Source organism: Mobula hypostoma, chromosome 10 (assembly GCF_963921235.1).
Source record: "Mobula hypostoma chromosome 10, sMobHyp1.1, whole genome shotgun sequence".
NCBI classification, from domain to species: Eukaryota; Metazoa; Chordata; class Chondrichthyes; order Myliobatiformes; family Myliobatidae; genus Mobula; species Mobula hypostoma.
In genome coordinates, this window is record NC_086106.1 from 32,064,727 (window position 1) to 32,089,164 (window position 24,438).

The 24,438-nt window shown below is 45.9% G+C and overlaps 1 protein-coding gene across 4 annotated transcripts in view; it reads right to left on the reverse strand.

Moving 5' to 3' along the window:
- Nucleotides 1-20,936, reverse strand: part of LOC134352793 (gastrula zinc finger protein XlCGF26.1-like) — a 44,481-nt gene extending 23,545 nt beyond the window's left edge. For 2 of the 4 annotated variants that reach the window (XM_063060262.1, XM_063060264.1), the window contains exon 1: nucleotides 1,977-2,026. Coding sequence is in view for 1 of the 4 variants with exons in the window: in XM_063060265.1 (XP_062916335.1) it covers nucleotides 15,513-16,181 (669 nt within the window). In the remaining 3 variants the exon portion in view is untranslated. Of the gene's footprint in view, nucleotides 1-1,581; nucleotides 1,644-1,976; nucleotides 2,027-15,512; nucleotides 16,230-20,890 lie in introns of those variants that run through there. The other 2 variants (XM_063060265.1, XM_063060263.1) reach the window with 2 other exon arrangements.
- Between the last annotated feature and the right edge of the window lie 3,502 nt (nucleotides 20,937-24,438).

Genomic DNA, 24,438 nt, shown 5'->3' on the forward strand with positions numbered 1-24,438 from the left:
TGAACCTCCTTTGAACCCTCTCCACTTTCAGCACACCCTTTCTAAGACAAGGGACACAAACTGCTCAAAATGCTCCAAGTGAGGCCTCACCAGTGCTTTATAAAGTCTCAACATTAACTCCTTGTTTTTATATTCCAGTCCTCTTGAAATGAATGCTAACTTCACATTTGCCTTCCTCACCACAGACAACCTGCAAATTAACCTTTAGGGAATCCTGCACAAAGATTGCAAGTCCCTCTGCACCTCAATTTTTTGTATTTTCTCTCCATTTAGAAAAGATTCAACCCTTTCATTTCTTCCACCAAAGTACACTTCCCGAGCCAACACTGTATTCCACCTGCCATTTCTCTGCCCATTCTCTTAATCCAATTTCATCTGTAGCCTCTCTACTTTCTCACAACTACATGCCCCTCCACCTATCTTCATATGGTCTGTAAACTTTGCAACAAAGCCATGAAAAAAGCGACAAAATGACTTTTAAGATCATAAACCAGGTTGTTGTTACGTCTCCTGCTCGCTGTGAAAATGGGGGACACCTCCCTCTCCCTTTCCATGGAGAGAGAGAACCTGTGTGTTGTCAAATGTCAGATGAAATACGAAGCCTCTTGGGTAACTTTGGTCTGTATCTTTGCCATTGCTTGGGCTCGGTGCTGGTAGCAATGCACATTTTGTTGCTGGTAGGGGAGGGGGCTCGTTGCTTGCTGCCGCTTATACGCAGAAGGGGGGGCTTTGGGGTTCTCACGTTTAACTGCCATTCTTCGGGGCACTTCTCTGTTTCCGTGGATGTTTATGAAGAAAAAGCATTTCAGGATGTATATCGTATACATTTCCCTGACATTAAATTGAACCTTTGAACTCCATCATCCAAATCATTGACATAGCACATAAAAATAATCAGTCCCAACAGAGACCCCTGCGGAACACCATCACTGGCAGCCAGCCAGAGAAGACTCCCTTTATTCCCAACTTTTGCCTCCTGCCAATCAGCCACTGCTTTATCCATGCTAGAATCTTTCCCTATAATACCATGGATGAAGAATTATGTGCTGGAAGCAGAGGCTGGTGGGGGCGAAGGTGAGGACAAGAGAAACCCAATCTCTGGTAGGGTGGTGGAGGGATGGGGTGAGAGCAGAGGTGTGTGAAATGAAAGATACGGTTGAGGGCACCACCAATCCCTCCTTCTTACCGAACTGATAAAAGTGAATGACATTTTTAGAAGTGACAGGGTGGAAAGAGGAATAGTCCAGATAGCTGTGAGAGTCAGTGGGTTTATGAAAGATAATATGACAAGATCTATATCTCTGAAGGACTTGTTTCTGTGCTGTAGTGCTCCTTCACTCTATTTTACCCACATCCTTAATTTTCCCACGAGATGAATGTATTATCAGGGATTATTTTTCAATGAAAATAAACTGCTCCTGATTTTTGTACAAGCATCATAAGAAACTGGATAACATATGAACATAGATAGTATATTAAAATAAATATATAAAACAGACTGCTACAAAGATCGGGATGTCGCTAGATCTGGACAGCCCACTGGCTTAAAATCTATCTGCTTGCATTTTCAGACCCACTTACAGACGAGAAAGCGCAGGCGCAGAGAAAACAATGGTGGCCATTGTACCCACAATCCCCAGCGGCGGAGAAACTGCCCTGCAAACAAAAGGTCGCAGCTGACGCGCATGTGCCGACTTGGGTCGCAATGTATGAGCAAGGGTTTCGGGCCGAGACGCTTGATGAACATTGAATGTTTACTCTTTTCTGCAATGTTCCTGCAGCATTCTGCGTGTGTCGCGCTGGGTCTTCTCGTGTTTCTGCTGCGCTGGGTCAGGTTGGCGGGCGGGGGAGGTAATGGCTGGAGCCGTCCGCGGGGTTTACTGGAATTGGACTGAGTTTTCCCCCCCGGCCAGGGGCTGTTTCCCGGATTCACCCTCAGCGGTGAAACACCCCACGGCCCGACGCTTCGCCCCTACCTGCTTTCCAGCGGCTTCCGCCTGGAAGATCCGCAGTGCGCGCGTTTCTGACGTGACGTCGATCATGCGCATGCGCGCTCGGCCGCTGCTACATGGAACGGGTGCCCCCTGCTGGCGGAGGCTGGAAATGAAATCAGAGATCCTTTGTACAGGGAACACACATAAAAGCACCAGGCAGCATCTTCGAAGGGTCTCGACCCGAAACGTCGACTGCACCTCTTCCTAGAGATGTTGCCTGGCCTGCTGCGTTCACCAGCAACTTTGATGTGTGTTGCTTGAATTTCCAGCATCTGCAGAATTCCTGTTGTTTGCGTCCTTTGTACAGGGTCTCATTTCCCAAACGGGACTGACAATCTCTGCAGATAAACCTCCCACCAGCATAAATGTGATAGCTACTTGCATAAATTTATTGTCCCTGCGCCCGACATTCAGATTCAAGATCGCTTCAGGTCATTTCCAGTACACAAGTGTAATGGAGAACAAAATTGTTCCTCTGGATGCAATGCACCAAAAAAAAAATAAAATACAGAATACATTGATTAAAAAACAAAACAAATATAAATAAAAAGATAGATTATGTACATAGATTGATATCAAGTCCATAAAGTGACGTTAGGCACACAGAGTCTGTACATAGGTGACTGACAGGAAATGATGAAGTCGTGGTGGTTGGTAGTCGGGTTGTGAAGGGGTGGAGGTGTTGATCAGCCTTACTGCTTGGGGGAAGAAACTGTTTTTTGAGTGTGGTGGTCCTGGTGTGGGTGCTATGTAGTCTCTCCCTGATGATGGTGGGCCAAACAGTCCACGAGTAGGGTGGGTGTGATCCTTCGTGATGGTACAGGGCCTTTTCTGACACCTTTCTGTATACTGAGTCCTTGAATGTGGGCAGGCTGGTGCCAGTGATGCACTGGGCCCTTTTGACTTCCCACTGTAAACCCTTTCTGTCCGCCATGGTGCAGCTTCTGTCTCACGCAGTGACGCGGAGTGTTCGAATACTCTCTGCTGCGCATCTGCAGTAGGACTTGAGCATTACTGCGAATAGTGCAGCTGTCTGCAGCCTCGTGAGAAAGCAGAGGTGTCGCGGGACCATAAGGGGAAGGGGTGTGTGAGATACGGAGTCCTAGCAGTTTGAAGCTGCTCACACGTTCCAATGCTGTGGCACAGATGTGAAGAGACAACTTCTACAAATACAAAATGCTGGAGGAGCTCAGCAGGCCCGGCAGCATCTACAGAGATCAACATTTTTATGATGAAATCCACAGTTCCCAGAGGCAGAGGCAATCCGGGCTCTCAAAGAGGGATTGCAATGACTTTTCACAGGGAATCATTTGCAAAGTGACAGAAATGAGAAAATCTGCAGACGCTGTAAATCCACAGCAACACGCACAAAATGCTGGAGGAAGTCAGCAGGCTGGGCAGCATCTATGGAAAAGAGTAAACAGTCGACGATCTGGACCGAGAAATCAGCAGAATTTGCAGAGCATTGGGACAGCACTGAATAGATGGCCGCACACACAGAGTTGGAATGTGAGCTGACTGGCCTCCTCCTGCCCAAAGTAATCCCAAGATCCCACTCGGTGAAACAAACACCCGAGCAGCCAGGCTGATTAGCAAGGAATTGGATGGGAAATGAATAAAAGTGGCAAAGAGAGCCACCTAGAAATGCTTATCTGCCAAAAGCAATGAAATCCAGAGGTGTTGTGTGGAGACAGAAACACCACCGTGGGTCGAAGGGTCTGTACTGTGCCATGGTGTTCCACGTTTGTACGTCTGGTTTCAGCTTTAATCATCAATGACATGTGATCTGTACGGCAGCAGTACAATGCAATGCATAAAAATATAATTTTCAATAAATATGTAACACCCTGCGAAAGGTTTCACTGCTAATGTAATAGTTTTTCTGTAGCAGCAGTGTTTGGTTATGGCTGGAGATAACGGGAGCTTTGGAATTTGCACCGTCCAATGAGGGGAGTGTTTTTTCTGGCTGTGTGCCTGACACCGAGGTGATCTGAGTCTTTTGTTCCGTGAGAGATGGAGAGAGAGAAGATGACAGAAAGGAGAGGTCGTAGACGGCAGGATGGATTGGAATTGGAGTGGGCCAGGAGTCAACGAAGCCCGGGGGAAATCGATGGAGGACCAGTGGAAGGGAAACCGTGAGCTCCAACTTGTGCACATTAGACTGTTTCATTAAAATGGGCTCTTTTCTTTTTGTTTTACTTTACTAACCCTTTAGTCAAATTAAAAATCATAAAGCTGACTTGTTTAATTGCATATGGTGTACTATCTGTTATTTCGCGGTACTAATTTGTAACAGGGTAACAAATCACGCAGCATCCACACAAACGGGAGGTTCTGCACCTCAATCTCACACATTTGGTGGGGCCAGAGATTGTCTTCCCTAGACTAACGCCGCCGACAGAACCTGAGGGTTACATATATTAATCAGGTAAACATGCCTGCTGACTCCCCCTGGCATTTTCTGTGTGTACCTCTGGATTTCCAGGGTCTCGGCCCAAATCGCTGACTGTTTACTCTTTTCCATAGATGCTGCCTGGCCTGAGTTACCCACGTCACTGTAACATTTACATTGCTACGGCAAGCACACACTACAAATAAACTATCTTTAATCTGTGGCTGGCTTAACTCTAGTGTTGTGCTTTCAAATGCTTTAAGGGACTTACCTCCAGCTGGGCAAGTATTACCCAAACCAGTTGTAAAGCTACCTACTGAACTGAATGTACACATCAATGCTACTGCTGAGGGCTTACTTAGATATCTTCTCCATGGATTGTCACCTTGTCGCGGTGGAGAAGCTTGTGTGGTCCTGTGAACCCGAGAGTGATGCCGTCTGGAGCTATGCTCCTGGTAGGGTCACCCATGGCGGTAAGGTCGAGGGTGAGGTCGCTGACAAAGGACAATCCAACTAAGACCTCAACGGTGGAACAGGCGGATGAAATTACTTCGAATTCAACGACTGTGAAGGCGGATGAAGGCTGCAACAAATCCATCAGCTCCAGTTGTCGTGGTTTCCATGCCATTGGAATCAGTTAGTTGATGTGTGAAGTATCGTGTGCTTCTTGGAGTGCAACATCAAGTACACGTTAAACAAATACACGCACAGGCATCTTCGCTCTGTGGGCCACTTCTTCAGAACGAAGACCATCATCCTCGACCTCGAGGGATAGCCACGACGAGGACGACTTAGATATGTACCTCCTGCCCTTCCACCTATCCCTCATTTTACTGCAGAGTGGGGTGGAGTTATTAACCAGAATGAAGCTTTATTAGACAATGGGATGACCTATCCAAGACTATTAATGATTATGCAGACTTAGCTAATGATGTTTTGCAGAACCCACCGTCTTGGAGTAAAGTTTGGACCTGGGGACTGAATGTTAATGGATTTGCACGTGTTCTGCTCTTTGCTCGAATGCATTTTGCTGATTTTTTTCCGATGGCAGCTTCTGGTTTAAGTGCTGGTGAAGCTGAGAGACCACAGAAAGCACAGAAAACCACTCAATACTTTGTTAATCTCATCTTTTCTGTTAAAGACTCACCGCAAACAATAGCCTGTAACCCCCCATTTGACCTGGAGGTGATTTGGCGCGGCAGAACCGAGGCACGGTGAGGCAGCGGGGAAAGGCCCAAGGTGAGGCACCGGGCCAAATTGGAAAAGCCGGGGGCAGGCCAAATCGCAGCGGCAGAGTCCAGGCGCCAGAAGCAACAGATCCAGATACTTGGCTGACAATTTAAGTGCCGGGTCAGATTGAAAAAGTCAGGATGTCGGGGCCCGAGACGAGGGACGGGCCGGTTCAGCTCACTACTGCACGACGTTTGCTCGGCTCTGCCCTGAACTGAGGCTCTGTGGACAGACTTCTCTCTCTCCCTCCCTCTGCCCACTGGGTGTTTGACGGGCTTTTGTTAATGGGTTCTTTTGGGTTTCTTTATTTCGTGGCTGCCTGTGAGGGGATCAATCTCAAAGCTGCATTATGTATATATATAGGCATCCATTAGTCTTGTGAGACCACAGATTTGTGCCTTGGAAAGCTTTCCAGGGCGCAGGCCTGGGCAAGGTTGTATGGAAGACCGGCAGTTTCCCATGTTGCAAGTCTCCCCTCTCCACGCCACCGATGTTGTCCAAGGGAAGGGCATTAGGACCCATACAGCTTGGCACCAGTGTCGTCGCAGAGCAATGTGTGGTTAAGTACCTTGCTCAGGGATACAACACACTGCCTCAGCCAAGGCTCGAACTAGCGACCTTCAGATCACTAGAGCAACGCCTTAACCACTTGGCCACGCGCCACAGTATTATACACACACATTATGTATACATACTTTGAAAATAAATGTACTTAAAAGCTTGAACAACTAAAGTGTTGGCATGCTAAATAGCATTCCGAGTCTCTTTTCAGTGATTTTCAAAGTAAACTTATACACCATATACAACCCTGAGACTCAATTTCTTGCAGGCATACTCAATAAATCCGTAATAGACTATTAACCAAAGAGAATCAATGAGAGACCACACCAACTGGCCATTCAACCAGTGAGCAAAAAGCCAACAAATAGGGCAAAGGCTAAAATAAAATCAATAATAATAATAATAAATAAATATGGAGAACATGAGATGAAGAGTCTTTGAAAGTGAGTCCGTAGGCTGTGGGAACATTTCAATGATGGGGCGAGTGAAGTTGCCTTTGTCTGACTTTACACCACAATGTTGTCTTGCTTGGAGCATGATGTACCTGTACCTCACACTTTATTAACTATTATATACTTCAACACTTGAGATGAAACGAGGTACATTTTATCACCTTTCTTTGATATATTTTGTAAGTTTAAATATGCCGATATTACTTTTTATCCAGGTTTTACGAACTATGATATCCACGCTCTACACCTCACTTGCATTTAAAATTAAGTTTTATTAACTGATTTGTGGTCATATTTTGTTTTGTGCTCTGGAGGAATGCTGTTAGATTAGATTAGATTATGAGGACACTCAGTCCTCTTTTATTGTCATTTAGTAATGCACGCATTAAGAAATGATACAATGTTTTTCCAGAATGATATCACATGACCAACCAACTGAAAAACTGACAAAAACCACATAATTATAACATATAGTTACAACAATGTAAAGCAATACTGTAATTTGATAAGAACAGACCATGGGAACGGTAAAAAGTCTCAAAGTCTCTTGAAAGTCCCATCATCTCACGCAGACTGTGACCCTCCAGCGCCGCAAACTTGCCAATGCAGCATCCTGAGAGCACCCGACCATAGTCTGACTCCGAGTCCGTCTGAAAACTCCGAGCCTCCGACCAGCTCTCCGACACAGAGCACCGAGCACTGAGCACCATCTTTACCGAGCATTTCGACCCCAGCCACGGCAACAGGCAATAGGCAAAGCCGAGGATTTGGGGCCTTCCCCTCCGGAGATTCTCGATGGCACAGTAGCAACGGCAGCGAAGTGGGCTTTTCAGAAGTTTCTCCAGGTGTCCCTCCGTGCTTCTCACGGCTGTCTCCATCAAATCAGGATTGTGCACGGCCCCCTAGTTAACACATATCGATTGGTTGTACATATTTACAGTCAGTTAAAAGGGACTGGAGACCGTTGCCCAACAGTTTCTAACAAAACGTGTGTGGCAATCAGACACTACACCCTGCTTTGAGAAAAGATTTCACAAAGCACCAGTGGCCGATGCTTGTGTTTCATTGTCTATTTGGGCCGATGGATGCTGATTCAAAGAGCAGTGATTTTTGATCATTTTGTGACTTTTTAAAAAATTCCGACACTTATCAAGATGCCACGAAAACATTTGACATTAGCCAAAAATATTACCTTACAGCATCAAATTAAAAACCAATGGCCTCACAAAATTTGTTCTGTATTTCATTTAAATACAGAATTTGTTATTCATTTAAATAGGAGCTATATTTTTTTAAACCTGTTTAACTATTTCCATGAAACTGGCTAACTGGGTCAGCCACATATTTTGCCCAAGATGTACTGGTCCTAATGTGTCCTGAGTAGCTGGAATCCCTTGCACTCCCAATAGTGTGGACAGCTGGAATCCCTTCCTGTTCCTGACTTACACTCAGAATAGGTTCCCTCCATGACATCTTCCCTCTCTGCAACTGTGATATTATTTCCGGATTAGCAATGCCACTCCCCCACCTCTTTTACATCCCTCCCTGTCCCTTTCAAAGCATCTAAACCACGGCCATTCCTGCCCTTGTGACAGGCAATTATCTGGGATGAACACTACCTGCCTGGCTGTCGATGCATCTTGCCCTGGACTGCTGGTGTGAGATGGGAATGGTGCTCGACGCGGTCTGGTGCACATCAGCACGCCCAAACCTGCAGCTGAGGGAAGGTCATGATGAAAGGTTGGGCCTCTGGCATCATCCTACAGAGAAGTTCTGACTAAGATGCTCCACAACCAGCCACCACAGCGATATTCAAGGCTGAAATGTACGTACAATTGGAGTGTGGAGATAGAACAGAGAACATTACAGCACAGTACAGGAAGTTCGACTCATGATGTTGTGCTGAGCTTTTAGCCTACTCTGTGAACAATCGAACTCCTACATAGCCCTCCATTTTTCTATCATCCATGTGCCTTTCTAAGAATCTCTTAATTGTCCCCAAGCGTATCTGCTTGTACCACTAACCCAGGCAGAGGGTTCCACACACTCACCACTCTCTGTAAAAGAAAATTTACCTCTGACATCCCCCGCATATTTTCCTCCAATCACCCCTTGCATTAGCCACTTCTACCCTGGGACAAAGTCTCTGGCCGTCCACTCGATCTCTGCCTCCGCTCACCTTGCACACCTCTGTCAGGTCACTTCTCATCCTCCTTCACTCTAAAGAGCTTGGTCAACCTATCCTGATAAGGCACAGTGTCCAATCCTGGACTCTGGTGGGTTTAAACTCACATGGAGATTGACATTAGATTTAACATCTGGAATGGAACAGCAATCTGCAGATCTGAAGGGAGGGTGAACAAGGACCAGCCGGGACCTTTCTGAATGGTGAAGCAGATTCATCGCCAACTCCTGCTTCTGATTCAGATGCGACAGTGATCCCCTCCTCTCTGACACGGGCCCGTTCTCCTAGCAATGCCCCTGACCATACATAACTCTTGCCCTGTACTGATCCTCTCTCCTGTTTCTGGCCCCATTCCACAGAGCGGGCGGTGATGGGCCCTTACTTGCTTGACATTCAGGATGAGGTAGTAAATTGGATTAGACATTGGCTTTGTGGGAGAAGCCAGAAAGCAGTAGTACATGGTTGCCTCTCTGACTGGAGGCCTGTGACCAGTGGTGTGGCACAGGGATCGGTGCTGGGCCCACTGTTGTTTGTGGTCCATCTCAATGATCTGGATGACAATGTGGTTAACTGGATCAGCAGATTTGTGGATGACACCAAGATTGAGGATATAGTGGACAGTGAGGAAGGTTATCATGGCTTGCAGAGGGATCTGGATCAGCTGGGAAAATGGCAGATGGAATTTAATGCAGATAAGTGTGAGGTGTTGTACTTTGGTAGGACCAGCCAGCGTAGGTACTACACAGTGAACAGTAGGGCACTGAGGACTGTGGTACATCAAAGAGATCTGGAAACACAGGTCCATAATTCATTGAAAGTGGTGTCACAGGTAGATAGGTTCGTAAGGAAAGCTTTCCACACATTGACCTTCATAAATCAATGTACTGAGTACAGGAGATGGGGTGTTATGTTGAAGTTGTATAAGACATCTGTGAGGCCTAATTTGGAGTATTCTGGTGAATGCAGCAGGCCAGGCAGCATCTCTAGGAAGAGGTGCAGTCGACGCTTCAGGCCGAGACCCTTCATCAGAACTAACGACGACTGAAACGTCCTGAAACATCGCCTGCACCTCTTCCTAGAGATGCTGCCTGGCCTGCTGCGTTTACCAGCAACTTTTATGTGTGCTGCTTGAATTTCCAGCATCTGCAGAATTCCTGTTGTTGTTTGTTGTTGTTTGGAGTATTCTGTGTAGTTTTAGTCACCTACCTACAGGAAAGATGTAAACAAAGTTGAAAGAAGGCAGAGAAAATTTACAAGGATGTTGCTGGGTCTGGAGGACCTGAGTTATAAGGAAAGACTGAATGGGTTCAGACTATATTCTTTAGAACATAGAAGATGGAGAGGAGATTTGATAGAAGTACACAAAATGATGAGGAGTATAGTTAAGGTAAATGCAAGCAGGCTTTTTCCACTGAGGTTGGGTGAGACAACAAAGGTCATGGGTTAAGGGTGAAAGGTGAGAAGTTTAAGGGGTTAGGAGGGGGAAGGGGAAAAGTCAGGTAATAGGGAGTACCCCGGTGGCTGTGCCCCTTAACAATAAGTACTCCTGTTTGAGTACAGTTGGGGGGGACAGCTTACCCGGGGGAAGCGACAGTGGCCGTGCCTCCAGCACAGGGTCTGGCCCTGTAGCTCAGAAGGGTAGGGCAAGGAAGAGGAGGGCAGTTGTGATAGGGGACTCGATAGTAAGGGGGCCAGATAGGCGATTCTGTGGACGCAGTCCAGAGACCCGGATGGTAGTTTGCCTCCCTGGTGCCAGGGTCCGGGATATTTCTGATCGTGTCCAAGATATCCTGAAGTGGGAGGGTGAGGAGCCAGAGGTCCTGGTACATATAGGTACCAATGACATGGGTAGGAAAAGGGAAGAGGTCCTGAAAGGAGAATATAGGGAGCTCGGAAGGGAGTTGAGAAAAAGGACCGCAAAGGTATTAATTTCAGGATTACTGCCTGTGCCACGCGACAGTGAGAGTAGGAATGCGATGAGGTGGAGGATAAATGCGTGGCTGAGGGATTGGAGCAGGGGGCAGGGATTCAAGTTTTTGGCTCATTGGGACCTCTTTTGGCACAGGCGTGACCTGTACAAAAAGGACGGGTTACACTTGAATCCTAGGGGGACCAATATCCTGGCAGGGAGATTAGCGAGGGCTACTAAGGTGACTTTAAACTAGAATGGTTGGGGGGTGGGAATCAAATTAAAGAGGCTAGGCGTGAGGAGGTTAGTTCACAACAGGGGGATGGGAACCAGTGCAGAGAGACAGAGGGGTGTAAAGTGAGGGTAGAGGCAAAAAGTACTAAGAAGAAGAGTAAAAGTGGCAGGCCGACAAATCCAGGGCAAGCATTAAAAAGGGCCACTTTTCAACATAATTGTATAAGGGCTAAGAGAGTTGTAAAAGAGCGCCTGATGGCTTTGTGTGTCAATGCAAGGAGCATTCGTAATAAGGTGGATGAATTGAAAGTGCAGATTGTTATTAATGATTATGATATAGTTGGGATCACAGAGACATGGCTCCAGGGTGACCAAGGATGGGAGCTCAACGTTCAGGGATATTCAATATTCAGGAGGGATAGACATGAAGGAAGGGGAGGTGGGGTGGCGTTGCTGGTTAAAGAAGAGATTAACGCAATGGAAAGGAAGGACATAAGCCGGGAAGATGTGGAATCAATATGGGTAGAGCTGCGTAACACTAAGGGGCAGAAGACGCTGGTGGGAGTTGTGTACAGGCCACCTAACAGTAGTAGTGAGGTCGGAGATGGTATTAAACAGGAAATTAGAAATGTGTGCAATAAAGGAACAGCAGTTATAATGGGTGACTTCAATCTACATGTAGATTGGGTGAACCATATCGGTAAAGGTGCTGAGGAAGAGGATTTCTTGGAATGTATGCGGGATGGTTTTTTGAACCAACATGTCGAGGAACCAACTAGAGAGCAGGCTATTCTGGACTGGGTTTTGAGCAATGAGGAAGGGTTAATTAGCAATCTTGTCGTGAGAGGCCCCTTGGGTAAGAGTGACCATAATATGGTGGAATTCTTCATTAAGATGGAGAGTGACATAGTTAATTCAGAAACAAAGGTTCTGAACTTAAAGAGGGGTAACTTTGAAGGTATGAGACGTGAATTAGCTAAGATAGACTGGCAAATGACACTTAAAGGATTGACGGTGGATATGCAATGGCAAGCATTTAAAGGTTGCATGGATGAACTACAACAATTGTTCATCCCAGTTTGGCAAAAGAATAAATCAAGGAAGGTAGTGCACCCGTGGCTGACAAGAGAAATTAGGGATAGTATCAATTCCAAAGAAGAAGCATACAAATTAGCCAGAGAAAGTGGCTCACCTGAGGACTGGGAGAAATTCAGAGTTCAGCAGAGGAGGACAAAGGGCTTAATTAGGAAGGGGAAAAAAGATTATGAGAGAAAACTGGCAGGGAACATAAAAACTGATTGTAGAAGCTTTTATAGATATGTAAAAAGGAAAAGACTGGTAAAGACAAATGTAGGTCCCCTACAGACAGAAACAGGTGAATTGATTATGGGGAGCAAGGACATGGCAGACCAATTGAATAATTACTTTGGTTCTGTCTTCACTAAGGAGGACATAAATAATCTTCCAGAAATGGTAGGGGACAGAGGGTCCAGTGAGATGGAGGAACTGAGCGAAATACTTGTTAGTAGGGAAGTGGTGTTAGGTAAATTGAAGGGATTGAAGGCAGATAAATCCCCAGGGCCAGATGGTCTGCATCCTAGAGTGCTTAAGGAAGTAGCCCAAGAAATAGTGGATGCATTAGTGATAATTTTTCAAAACTCGTTAGATTCTGGACTAGTTCCTGAGGATTGGAGGGTGGCTAATGTAACCCCACTTTTTTAAAAAGGAGGGAGAGAGAAACCGGGGAATTATAGACCGGTTAGCCTAACGCCGGTGGTGGGGAAACTGCTGGAGTCAGTTATCAAAGATGTGATAACAGCACATTTGGAAAGCAGTGAAATGATCGGACAAAGTCAGCATGGATTTGTGAAAGGAAAATCATGTCTGACGAATCTCATAGAATTTTTTGAGGATGTAACCAGTAGAGTGGATAGGGGAGAACCAGTGGATGTGGTATATTTGGATTTTCAAAAGGCTTTTGACAAGGTCCCACACAGGAGATTAGTGTGCAAACTTAAAGCACACGGTGTTGGGGGTAAGGTATTGATGTGGATAGCAGACAGGAAGCAAAGCGTGGGAATAAACGGGACCTTTTCAGAATGGCAGGTGGTGACTAGTGGGGTACCGCAAGGCTCAGTGCTGGGACCCCAGTTGTTTACAATATATATTAATGACTTGGATGAGGGAATTAAATGCAGCATCTCCAAGTTTGCGGATGACACAAAGCTGGGTGGCAGTGTTAGCTGTGAGGAGGATGCTAAGAGGATGCAGAGTGACTTGGATAGGTTGGGTGAGTGGGCAAATTCATGGCAGATGCAGTTTAATGTGGATAAATGTGAAGTTATCCACTTTGGTGGCAAAAATAGGAAAACAGATTATTATCTGAATGGTGGCCGATTAGGAATAGGGGAGGTGCAACGAGACCTGGGTGTCATTATACACCAGTCATTGAAAGTGGGCATGCAGGTACAGCAGGCGGTGAAAAAGGCGAATGGTATGCTGGCATTTATAGCGAGAGGATTCGAGTACAGGAGCAGGGAGGTACTACTGCAGTTGTACAAGGCCTTGGTGAGACCACACCTGGAGTATTGTGTGCAGTTTTGGTCCCCTAATCTGAGGAAAGACATCCTTGCCATAGAGGGAGTACAAAGAAGGTTCACCAGATTGATTCCTGGGATGGCAGGACTTTCATATGAAGAAAGACTGGATGAACTGGGCTTGTACTCGTTGGAATTTAGAAGATTGAGGGGGGGATCTGATTGAAACGTATAAAATCCTAAAGGGATTGGACAGGCTCGATGCAGGAAGATTGTTCCCCATGTTGGGGAAGTCCAGAACAAGGGGTCACAGTCTGAGGATTAAGGGGAAGCCTTTTAGGACCGAGATTAGGAAAAACTTCTTCACACAGAGAGTGGTGAATCTGTGGAATTCTCTGCCACAGGAAACAGTTGAGGCCAGTTCATTGGCTATATTTAAGAGGGAGTTAGATATGGCCCTTGTGGCTACAGGGATCAGGGGGTATGGAGGGAAGGCTGGGGCGGGGTTCTGAGTTGGATGATCAGCCATGATCATAATAAATGGTGGTGCAGGCTTGAAGGGCCGAATGGCCTACTCCTGCACCTATTTTCTATGTTTAATATGATGGGAAATGTCTTCACTCAGAGGGTCGTCAGAGTGTGGAATGAGCTGCCAGCACAGACGTTTAAGGGGAGTTTGGATAGGCACATAGATGGTAGGGGTACAGAAGGTTGTGCTCCTGGTGCAGGTTGGTGGAAGTGGGCAGTTTAAATGGTTTTGGCATGGACTATGTGGGCTGAAGGGCCTGTTTCTGTGCTGTATGTCTCTATGCTGCCCTCAGGACCTCATACTTGTCAGAATGGTCCTGTATTGCAGAGACCCACCTGAGCTATTTATTGGTCACATCCTTCCACCTCCACTATCAAAAAGAGTTGGCAACCAACAGTTACACATCAATTACATCCTCCCAGGGACATGATGGACGAGGAAAGTCTGGGATAAGGCACCAGGGAGCTCTCGTCTTGTTCTTCAGTCTGCAGAAAGTCCCACATGGGAAAGCTCTTCACCCTCCCCCTCCCCCCCGCCCCCAGAGTGGGGACAGTGTGTCATGGAGACACAGAGCATTACAAGCCTGGAAACTTCTCATTAACGATTGAAATCAAAACCGCATCCACACGTCCCACACTCTCACAACTGTCTGCCGGAAGAATATCCCCCCCTTAAACATTTCACCTTTCATTCTCGTTTTAGTCTCACCCAACCTCAGACGGGAAAGCCTGCTTGCATTTGCCCTATCTACATATACCACTCAGAATTTTGTACTCATGGTTCTGTGTTACCCCTTACTTCAGGGAGGGATTGAGATGATGAGCAGGGATGATTGAATAAACACAGAAAGGGAAGACAGAGTAAAACTCCTGCACTCCAACACCCTCAGACTATTACATAATCATTTCTGTTAGCACCACCTCACACTTTTTTAAGATTCACCTTTGTTCAGATGTTGCACAGTACAACACTCAAACTTCTCCTGAAGCCAGTGAGTAGAATGGAGCCTGGTGCCATTGGCAGCAGGTTTACTCTGGGAGGAGGCTGGAACACGAGTCTGGCCAAGGAGCTTGGGTCCCTACTTCACTGCGGGAGTGTTACCGATTGACAGGACCTGTGACACAGATTAAAACAGATTTGATTTATTTCACACTGATTCAGGAATATAAAAGGCCGGTCCAGTTACAAGATTTACGGACATCATCAGAAACAAATCCCAAACTGACCAGGGTTCAGTCCTTGGTCTGGTCAGTGGTGTCAGGAACTGCAGAAGGCAACAGCCTGCAGTCACTGTGAACTTCCTGGTGTCTCGGTGACTGCAGTGTTTTAGTGTCAACGTGTCACACAGTTACACTTTCTCCCGAGTGTGAACTTGCTGGTGTCTCACTAGGCAGAATGACCGTGCGTATCCCTTCCCACACACGGAGCAGGTGAACGGCCTCTCCCCGGTGTGAATGTACTTGTGTGCCTGCAGTTGGGACAGCTGAACGAACCCCTTCCCACACACGGAGCAGGTGAACGGCCTCTCCCCGGTGTGAATCCGCTGATGTGTCAGCAGGTTGGCCCTTCGAATGAATCCCTTCCCGCACTCAGAGCAGACGTATGGCCTCTCTCCGGTGTGAATTCGCTCGTGCATTATCAGTTCTGCTGAATGTTTGAATCGTTTCCCACATACGGAGCAGCTGAACGGCCTCTCCCCGGTGTGAATTTGCTGATGCGTCAGCAGGTTGTACGACTCAGTGAACCCTTTCCCACACTCCGAGCAGGTGAACGGCCTGTCCCCAAAGTGAATCCGCCGGTGGGTCACCAGTTTGGATGACAGAATGAAGCCCTTCCCGCACTCGGAGCAGGTGAACGGCCTCTCCCCGGTGTGCGTGCGCAGGTGTATCTCCAGGTTGGATGACTGACTGAACCCCTTTCCACACTCAGAGCAGATGAACGGCTTCTCCCCGGTGTGAACCCGCTGGTGCTTCAGGAGGTTGGAGGAGCACGCAAATCCTTTCCCGCACTCGGAGCAGGTGAACGGCCTCTCCCCGGTGTGAGTGCGCTGGTGTCGCAGCAGATCAGACGGCCAATTAAATCCCTTCCCACACTCAGAACATGAGAATGATTTATCCCTGGTATGAACCCGCTGTTGTCTCCTCAAGTCAGAGGACATAGTGAACAATTCCCTCTCTGGGTGCAGCCTGTCTTCAGCAGGAATGTGCTGGAATATAGAACACAGAACAGGAATGGACCTTCAGAAATGGAAACACTTCAAAACATGGTTACTCACATGTCACAACAAAACAGTGATGGTCTGTGTGCTTCATTGCTCATTGTTAAATCTGATAAACCCTGTGCAATTGGCGAAGAACTGATTCTGCCAGCAGTAAGGGAGGTTCTGAGTACGGGCTTGCACAAGTCACCACATTAAAAAATTAAAGCAACTCCCTCAGAGACAACTCTGTTCAAAGATGAATAGACAAAATGTCTGAGAACGTGGAAGACACATTCTAAAATGTAAGTGCCATGTACCTAATTTCTATTTTCAGTATTATATTTTGATTTGTGTGTTTATCACAGGTAATTTGTCGTGGGGGTCGGAGCATGGTATAAGTGAATGGGTCTAGTTACATATTGTCACTTTGTCTCAGTCAGCTTAGCCAGAGGGAGGCCTACAGGGAATGATAATATTTATTGACTGCTAACTTCACTAATTGGAATGCTAATTACGTTAATTTCACTATATCACAAATCCTAGTTTCATTAGTTTTTTTTTATTGCTATAAGAATTTTTTCAACTTGGAGCTTGGTTATCCAGGAAGGGCATCACCCAGTTTCAACTCCTGTACTCAAGTCCCTCAGCGGTTTTGCTTTGTGTCCAAGTAACCACTACGTGTGACATACTTAGGACAACAGAATTTGTCCCGCTGTTGGATTAGTCAACTTTGCTAGACAACGAATTGTTGCTTCTTGGTTATGTTCACTTCATAAAGAATGAAAGCATGGTCCAGAAGTTGTTATTTGCAGGGAGACTGGAAACAGATACGAAGGGGGAGACAATATTTGGGTTGTTGGGGAATTTTCCAACAGAAAGGATATTCCACTCACCAACATTCTTGCTTGTGCATCAATGACAGGACACCGCCGTGAGGTTATTACTTTATTGAATAGAGTTGTAGCTAACATAGTTACCATTCGCTGTTTAATTCTCAGACAACATCTTGTTCCAGGTATCATCAATTCTCACAATTTCAAGAGCTTTGTATTGAGGGTGGTGAACAGTTTGAATGCTTGCTGTTCCACACAGAGTCCGATGGCTCTCAAAAGGAAACTGCCTGAGATGCTCTCATGCACTTTTTGAAACTGAGATAATATTATTTGAAGATTCTAATGCTTCATTCAGTAATTGACTCAAGAATATTGGGTATGATACTGCTTAATTGTCAGAATTATTCACAAAGTTTAATGAAATCAGTCTTCAATTGCAAGGAAATGATGTGAATCTTATCTGTCACATCAGTTGTCTGCACATTCTGTTCAAGTTAGCCCTACTTAAGTGCAACGTTGGCTGTGGTGACCTTTTCCAATCTCTGCGCCTCTCTGACTTGGAAGGGGGAGAAAGAATACCAGATGATCTCCAACCATACTGTGCCCACCCGGGTGAGCTGCATAACGACACGTCAGAGAGATTTCAGGATTTCCTCTCAATCCAAATTCCAGATTGGGTAATAAATCCATTCTTGAACATTTGTAATGAGGAATTAACAGGAAGGATGGAGGAATTACTGATCTCACTACAAAATGACTTTGAGTTGAAACATATCAAGATCTTTGGTTGCAGAAAGAAATCTCTCAACACTGTCCTACACTTTGGAAAAAGGTTAAGGTGTTCTTTACTGCCTTTCCAATATCATATTTAGCGGAGCGTGGTTTTAGTGGAGTCACCCAAATTCTTTTAAAGCAACAAAACAGTCTGCAAATTATTGGATGTGGGGATCTGAGATACTTCCAAGTGGCATTCAGTCTGGTGTTGAGAAGCTGATATCATTGCAACTCGCCCATCCTTCCCACTGAAAGGTGAAAAAGCAATGAAATACTGACAAGTTGGATAACTAACGTACTCTCTAAAACTGTTGATGAAAATTGTTTTTGATTGTAATCAAATAAAAAAATCATTTTACTTGTAGCTTGAAACAGATTTGAGTTGTTTATGCAATATTTGTTCGTGCTTTGAATTTGCAGTTTCTATGTCTGTGCATTGTGAATCAAAATACTTTATAGTTTTTATGTAATGGCCAGAAAGGCAGGATGGGGGGGGGGTAGCAATGGGGATGTGGTCTGGGAGCCGGGGGGGGGTGATAACCCCAAAACGATTGGGAACCAGTGTTTTAGATAGTTTAAGAGCAAAGGAATGATCGGCTGCATATTGCAGTGATCATAAGACCATAAGATACAGGAGCAGAATAAGGCTATTCGGCCCATCAAGTCTGCTCTGACCGTTGAGAGGTACATCAGAAGTTCTTTTAGCTGCCTGCAAAAGGTCGCCATCTTGATTTGGAGGATACAGCAATCAACGTCTTTCCACACAAGGCAGGTAAAGTCCCTAACCTGCACTGAGAAATCACCTGTCTGATCCTCGTGTGAAATGTTTCTGATTTCTCCTCAGGTTAGGTCAACGTAACCTCACACACAGAGCACATGCGTCTGGTACTTTCCTGCCAGTGACTGGAGAGCCCTTCCCCTCCGGCTGAACCTCTCTCCACACTTGGTACTTTTGAGCATTCCAATGCAAAGCTGCCTCTGTCACGGGCACTACCCTCCCCACCATCAAGGACATATTCAAAAGGCAACGCCTCAAAACACCACATGCATCATTAAAGACCCCCACCACCCAGGACATGCTCTCTTCTCATTGCCACCATCAGGGATCAGGATCAGGTACAGGAGCCTAAAGACACACACTCAACATTTCAGGTACAGCTTCTTCCTCCATCAGATTTCCGAACAGTCCATGAATCCATGAACAATACCTGATGCTTTGTGTGGATAACTTCACTCACCTCAACTCTAAACTGATTCAACAACCTATGGACTCACTTTCAAGGACACTACAACTCATGTTCTCAGTATATAATTTTTTTATTTCCACAGTTAGTTATCTTTTGCACATGGGTTGTTTGTCAGTTCTAAGTATAATTTTCACAAATTCTATTGTATTTCTTTATTCCCTGTGAATGCCTGCAAGAAAATGATCTCAAGTTAGTATGAGGTGACATCTACGCACTTTGATAATAAATGTATTTATTTATTTACTTTGACTTGAGCATGAGATCAAGTCTGGCATTCCAGTAGAGTGCAGATCAGTAATTTTGAAGGTTTCTTCCTGGGGACAAATAATCGATCTGGGGCTGAGGGATTTTTGTTGTCTGGACGGACTGTAGAAGTGGGGCTGCTCTCGGAGCAGACAGTTGGGCTAGATCTGATAGAGGGTATAAATATCACTCAGTAAACAGAGAAAAACTCTTCCCGTGGACAGAAAGTACAAGAACTGAAGGACACACAAATGTAGATCATTTGTAAAAGAAGCAGAAGAAACCAAAACAAGAGATACTTTTCCACAGGACCTGTCTCTGTGCTCTATCACTATTTTACCCACATCCTTAACTTTCCCACCTGATTCAGGTGAAAGTACTATCAGGGGTTATTTTTCAATGGAAATTCCGAAATGTCAACTGTACCTCTTCCTAGAGATGCTGCCTGGCCTGCTGTGTTCACCAGCAACTTTTATGTGTGTTGGTTAAACTTAGTTCCTTATTTTAGTACAAGTATTATTTTAAAAATAGACCAGAGGTCATAGCAGCACAATTAGGCCATTCAGCCCATGAAGTTTGCCCTGCAATCCGTTCATGACTGAATTTATTTATTTATTGAGATGCCGTGTGAAATACACCCTTCCTGTCCTTCAACCCGAGCCACCCAGCAATCCCCGATTTATCCCTCACCAATTGAAATATCATTTCACCTACTAACTCGTACATCTTTGGAAGGTGGAAGGAAACTGGAGCAGAGCAAAAAGGGCCCCCTTTACAGCCACTCTTTGCTTTCTGCCAGTCAGCCAACCTTCTATGTGTAGTAATTTGTTTCCATGGGCTCACGTGAGGCACTTTGTCAAAGGCCTTCTGAAAATCTAAGTAAACAACATCCACTGAATCTCCTTTGTCTATCCCGCCTGTTATATTTCCTCGAAGAATTCCAAAGGTTTATCAGACAAGATATCCCCTTAAGCAAAATATGCTAACGTTTGCCTAGTTTATCTTGTGCCTCGAAGTACCGTAAAATCTCATCCTTAATAATGGATCGCAACAACTGAAGTCAGGGTAACTTGCTTATAATTTCCTTTTTTAGAATACATAATATATAACCTACTGTATTTGGTTTATGAAAATAAACAAAATATATATTTTTCCAAATATAGCCAAAAGCTAGGAAGATCGGCATGCCGGCTGGGTCTGGACAGCCCACTGACTTAAAACCTATCTGCGTGAATTTTCAGTCTCACTTGCAGCCCAGACAGAATGTACAAGGGGTGGCGCAACAGCAATGGTGGCCTTCGTACCCACAATCTCCAGCTGCCCAGAAACCACCCTACAAGTCTAGCGCCAGGCAAAACGCGCATGCGCAGATTCGGTTTGCAATGTATCTTGGGACAGATTGGCAGCACAAAGCCCAGTCACGGCGCGGTGGGGGGAATAAATTGCGCCGAGCTCGTTCGGCGACCCGCAGGGTTTCTGGAACCCGCGCCTATTCTCCCCCACCCAGGGGCTGTTTCCCGGATTCAGCCTCAGCGGTGAACCATCCCACGACCCGACGTTTCGCTCCTACCTGCTTTCCAGCGGCTTCCACTTGGAAGATCCGCAGTGCGCGTGTTTCTGACGTCTCGTCGGTCGTGCGCATGCGCTCTCGGCCGCTTCTGCGTGGAACGTGTGTCCCGCTGGCGGAGGTTGGGAATGAAATTGGAGATCCTTTGTTTCCCAAACGGGACTGACCATCTCGGCATATAAATGTCCCACCAACACAAATGTGATAGACAATTGCATAAATTTATTGTCCCTGCACCCGACATTCAGATTAAACAGTCAAAGATTCAAGATGATTGAATCTTGAATCCAAAAAAAGCCCAAGGTAATGTGCCTGAACGACTGGCGTCCTGTCGCACTCACCACTATAGTAAGCAATTGCTTTGAGAAGTTGGTCAGGGATTACATCTGCAGGGTGCTACCACCCACACTGGATCTCCTACAATTTGCCTACCGACACAACCGATCGACAGACAACGCAATATCCACTGCTCTACATACCCTCCTTACACATCTGGAGAAGAAGGATGCTTACGTGAGAATGCTGTTCTCGGACTACAGTTCAGCATTCAACACCATACTTCCATCAGGCTCGACAAGAAGCTCAGAGACCTCGGCCTTGACCCTGTCTTGTGCAGCTGGATCTTGGACTTCCTGTCAGATCGCCAGCAGGTTGTAAGAGTGGACTCCCTCACCTCCAACCCTCTGACTCTCAATACAGGAGTCCCTCAGGGCTGTGTACTGAGTCCCCTCCTTTACTCCCTGTATACCCATGACTGTATCGCCACCCATAGCTCCAATCTGCTGACGGCACTACGTTGATTGGCCTAATCTCAAACAATAACGAGGTGGCCTACAGGTCATCACCCTGACACAGTGGTGTCAAGAAAACAACCTCTCCCTCAATGTCGCAAAAACAAAAGAACTGGTTGTGGGTTACAGGAGGAATGGACACAGGCTAACCCCTATTGACATCAATGGATCTGGGGTTGAGAGGGTAAATAGCTTCAAGTTCCTCGGCATCCACATCACCGAGGACCTCACGTGGTCTGTACACACCAGCTGTGTGGTGAAAAAGGCACAGCAGCGCCTCTTTTACCTCAGACGGTTGAGGAAGTTTGGTATGGGCCCCCAGATCCTAAGAACTTTCTACAGGGGCACAATTGAGAGCATCCTGACTGGCTGCATCACTGCCTAGTATGGGAACTGTACCTGCCTTAATCACAGGACTCTGCAGAGAGTGGTGTGGACAGCCCAGCACATCTGTAGTTGTGAACTTCCCATGATTCACGACATTTACAAGGACAGGTGTGTAAAAGGGGTCGTAGGATCATTGGGAACCCAAGCCGTCCCAACCACTATCTATTCCAGCTGCTACCGTCCGGGAAGCAGTACCGCATCATTAAAGCCAGGACCAACAGGCTCCGGGACAGCTTCTTCCACCAGGCCATCAGACTGATGAACTCACACTGACTTGAGTGTACTCTGTATTACACTGACTGTTCTATTTATTATAAATTACTATGATTGCTCATGGCACATTTAGATGGAGATGTAACGTAATGAGTTTTACTCCTCGTATATGAAGGATGTAAGAAATAAAGTCAATTCAATTCAATTATTTGATGTCAAAGCACTGTGTAAGTGAAAAGAAGAATGAAATAATTGTTACTCCTGATCCGATGCAACACCAAACAACACTATAACATGACAGAATAATAAAAACACAGTAAGTACAAATGTATAAATAATTCAGAAAATGTGTAGCTCAGGTGGTTGATGTTTGGGACATGTTGTTCTCTGATCTTGGCAATTTGCTTGCAAATGTTTCATCACTATGGTTGGAGACGTTGTCGGTGTGCTGTTAATTGTGACGTCCTCTGAATGCTTGCCTTTATATACATTCCAATCAGCTGACTGGTCGTCATTACGGAAATTCTATTGTGATGAGGAGAGGAAATTTCATCACTGGTTGGCTGTGTGGCGAACATGCATTGTGGTCTGGAACCTTGCCTGTGTTACTTCATAAATAGGATCGAGGTCTACATGTTTTCAGAAGATCACACTTCAGACCAGTTGATGTTCGTGGATACTTGTGGATAGTTTTCTCCCAGTTTGGCCGATGTAATATTTGCTGCAGTCCCCACATTGGATTTTGAAACCACATTGGTCTCATCTAATAGCTTGGGTAGTTCTTTTGCTCTGCAAAGTCGTCTCCTCAGTGTTGCTGTTGGCTGGTGCATGACTGAAATTCCATGTTCTTGGAGCAGTCAGGCCGTCATTTCCGAGATATTTTGAATGTATGGGAGGACAACACATTTGTTTCCTTCTCGGCCGGACTATTGTTCCTTTGGTGAAATGGTCTGAAACACAAAAGCTTCACCCCTCCTGAGCGGTGACAAAGATTGTACTTTGTATCATGCGCTTTGTTTTCTCACGCAGTGTTGTCTCAACATTTCTCACTTTGTCTATGTCTGGCAAGTGAGGCTGGAGAAGGGAAGGAAGAACGGGCAGGCTTGTTCCAGTCTCTGGTGGACTGTAGCCATTCACAAGAGGTGTGGAGCGATAAGCAGGCAGAGCCCTGCTGGGGTCTTCAGCCGGAGACTCTTAACAGTTCGTACTGCTCTCTCCACTTCACCATTGTCCGTAGGTACGAGAGACTGCTTGACCTGAGTTTCAACCTATAGCCCCGAGGAAGGGCTTTGAATTCTGAGCAGCTGAATGGTGACCTTTGTCTCTGCTATTCCATGGCGACTGAATACAGCTTTCAGGTGCTGTATAACTGTTACTGAGGATGTAGATACAGCTTGGTCTGGAACTTCAGCAGCAAGCCAGCAAGAACGGAGAGTGTGTCTCTTTCAAGCCAGTGAGGTCTAAATTTGTGAGCTCCTTTTGAAACAGCTGGCCGTCCATGCTCACATTATGCCTGCTTGATCCTTTTTCAGCTCAGCACAAATTTCATCCAGTTTACCCTGTGATGCAGGAAAGCTTTCATGTACCTCAGCTAAGCAGATGTTTGTATCTTCCATGGGGTGGAGACATCTTCTGTCCACTCACTTTTGCATGGCACCCTCGACGGAGTGTCTGGTGTGAAATATTTGATGGGGATATGTTCAATGTAATAACAGAATCACATAAGCCTCATTCTGAATCTTTGCAGACATGGAGGTAAGTCATCCAAGTGTCGGAGCTGAGGAGGCTGACAAGTGGATTGTGGTCCGTTTTCAGTAGGAATTTAATGCCTATCGAGTAGCAACTGAAGCGTTCACAACCCTACACAAGATCTGGTATCTCCTTTTTGATTTGGGCATAATGCTGTTCAGTAGGAGCCAGTGCTCTTGATGCATATGCCACTGGTTTCCATACACTACTGCAATGTTGTATGAGCACCCCCCTCTAGGCCAAAGGAAGAAGGGTCTGCTGAGACCTTGCTTGCTTTGTTTGGATCAAAAAACACCAGTATCGGTAAAGAATAGCTTTGCTTTAAGTGGTGAGAATGATTTCTCCTGTGGTGCATCCCAGGTCCAAATGTTTCTCTGAGAGAGGAGGTCACATAGTGGCTTTGTCTTCTTT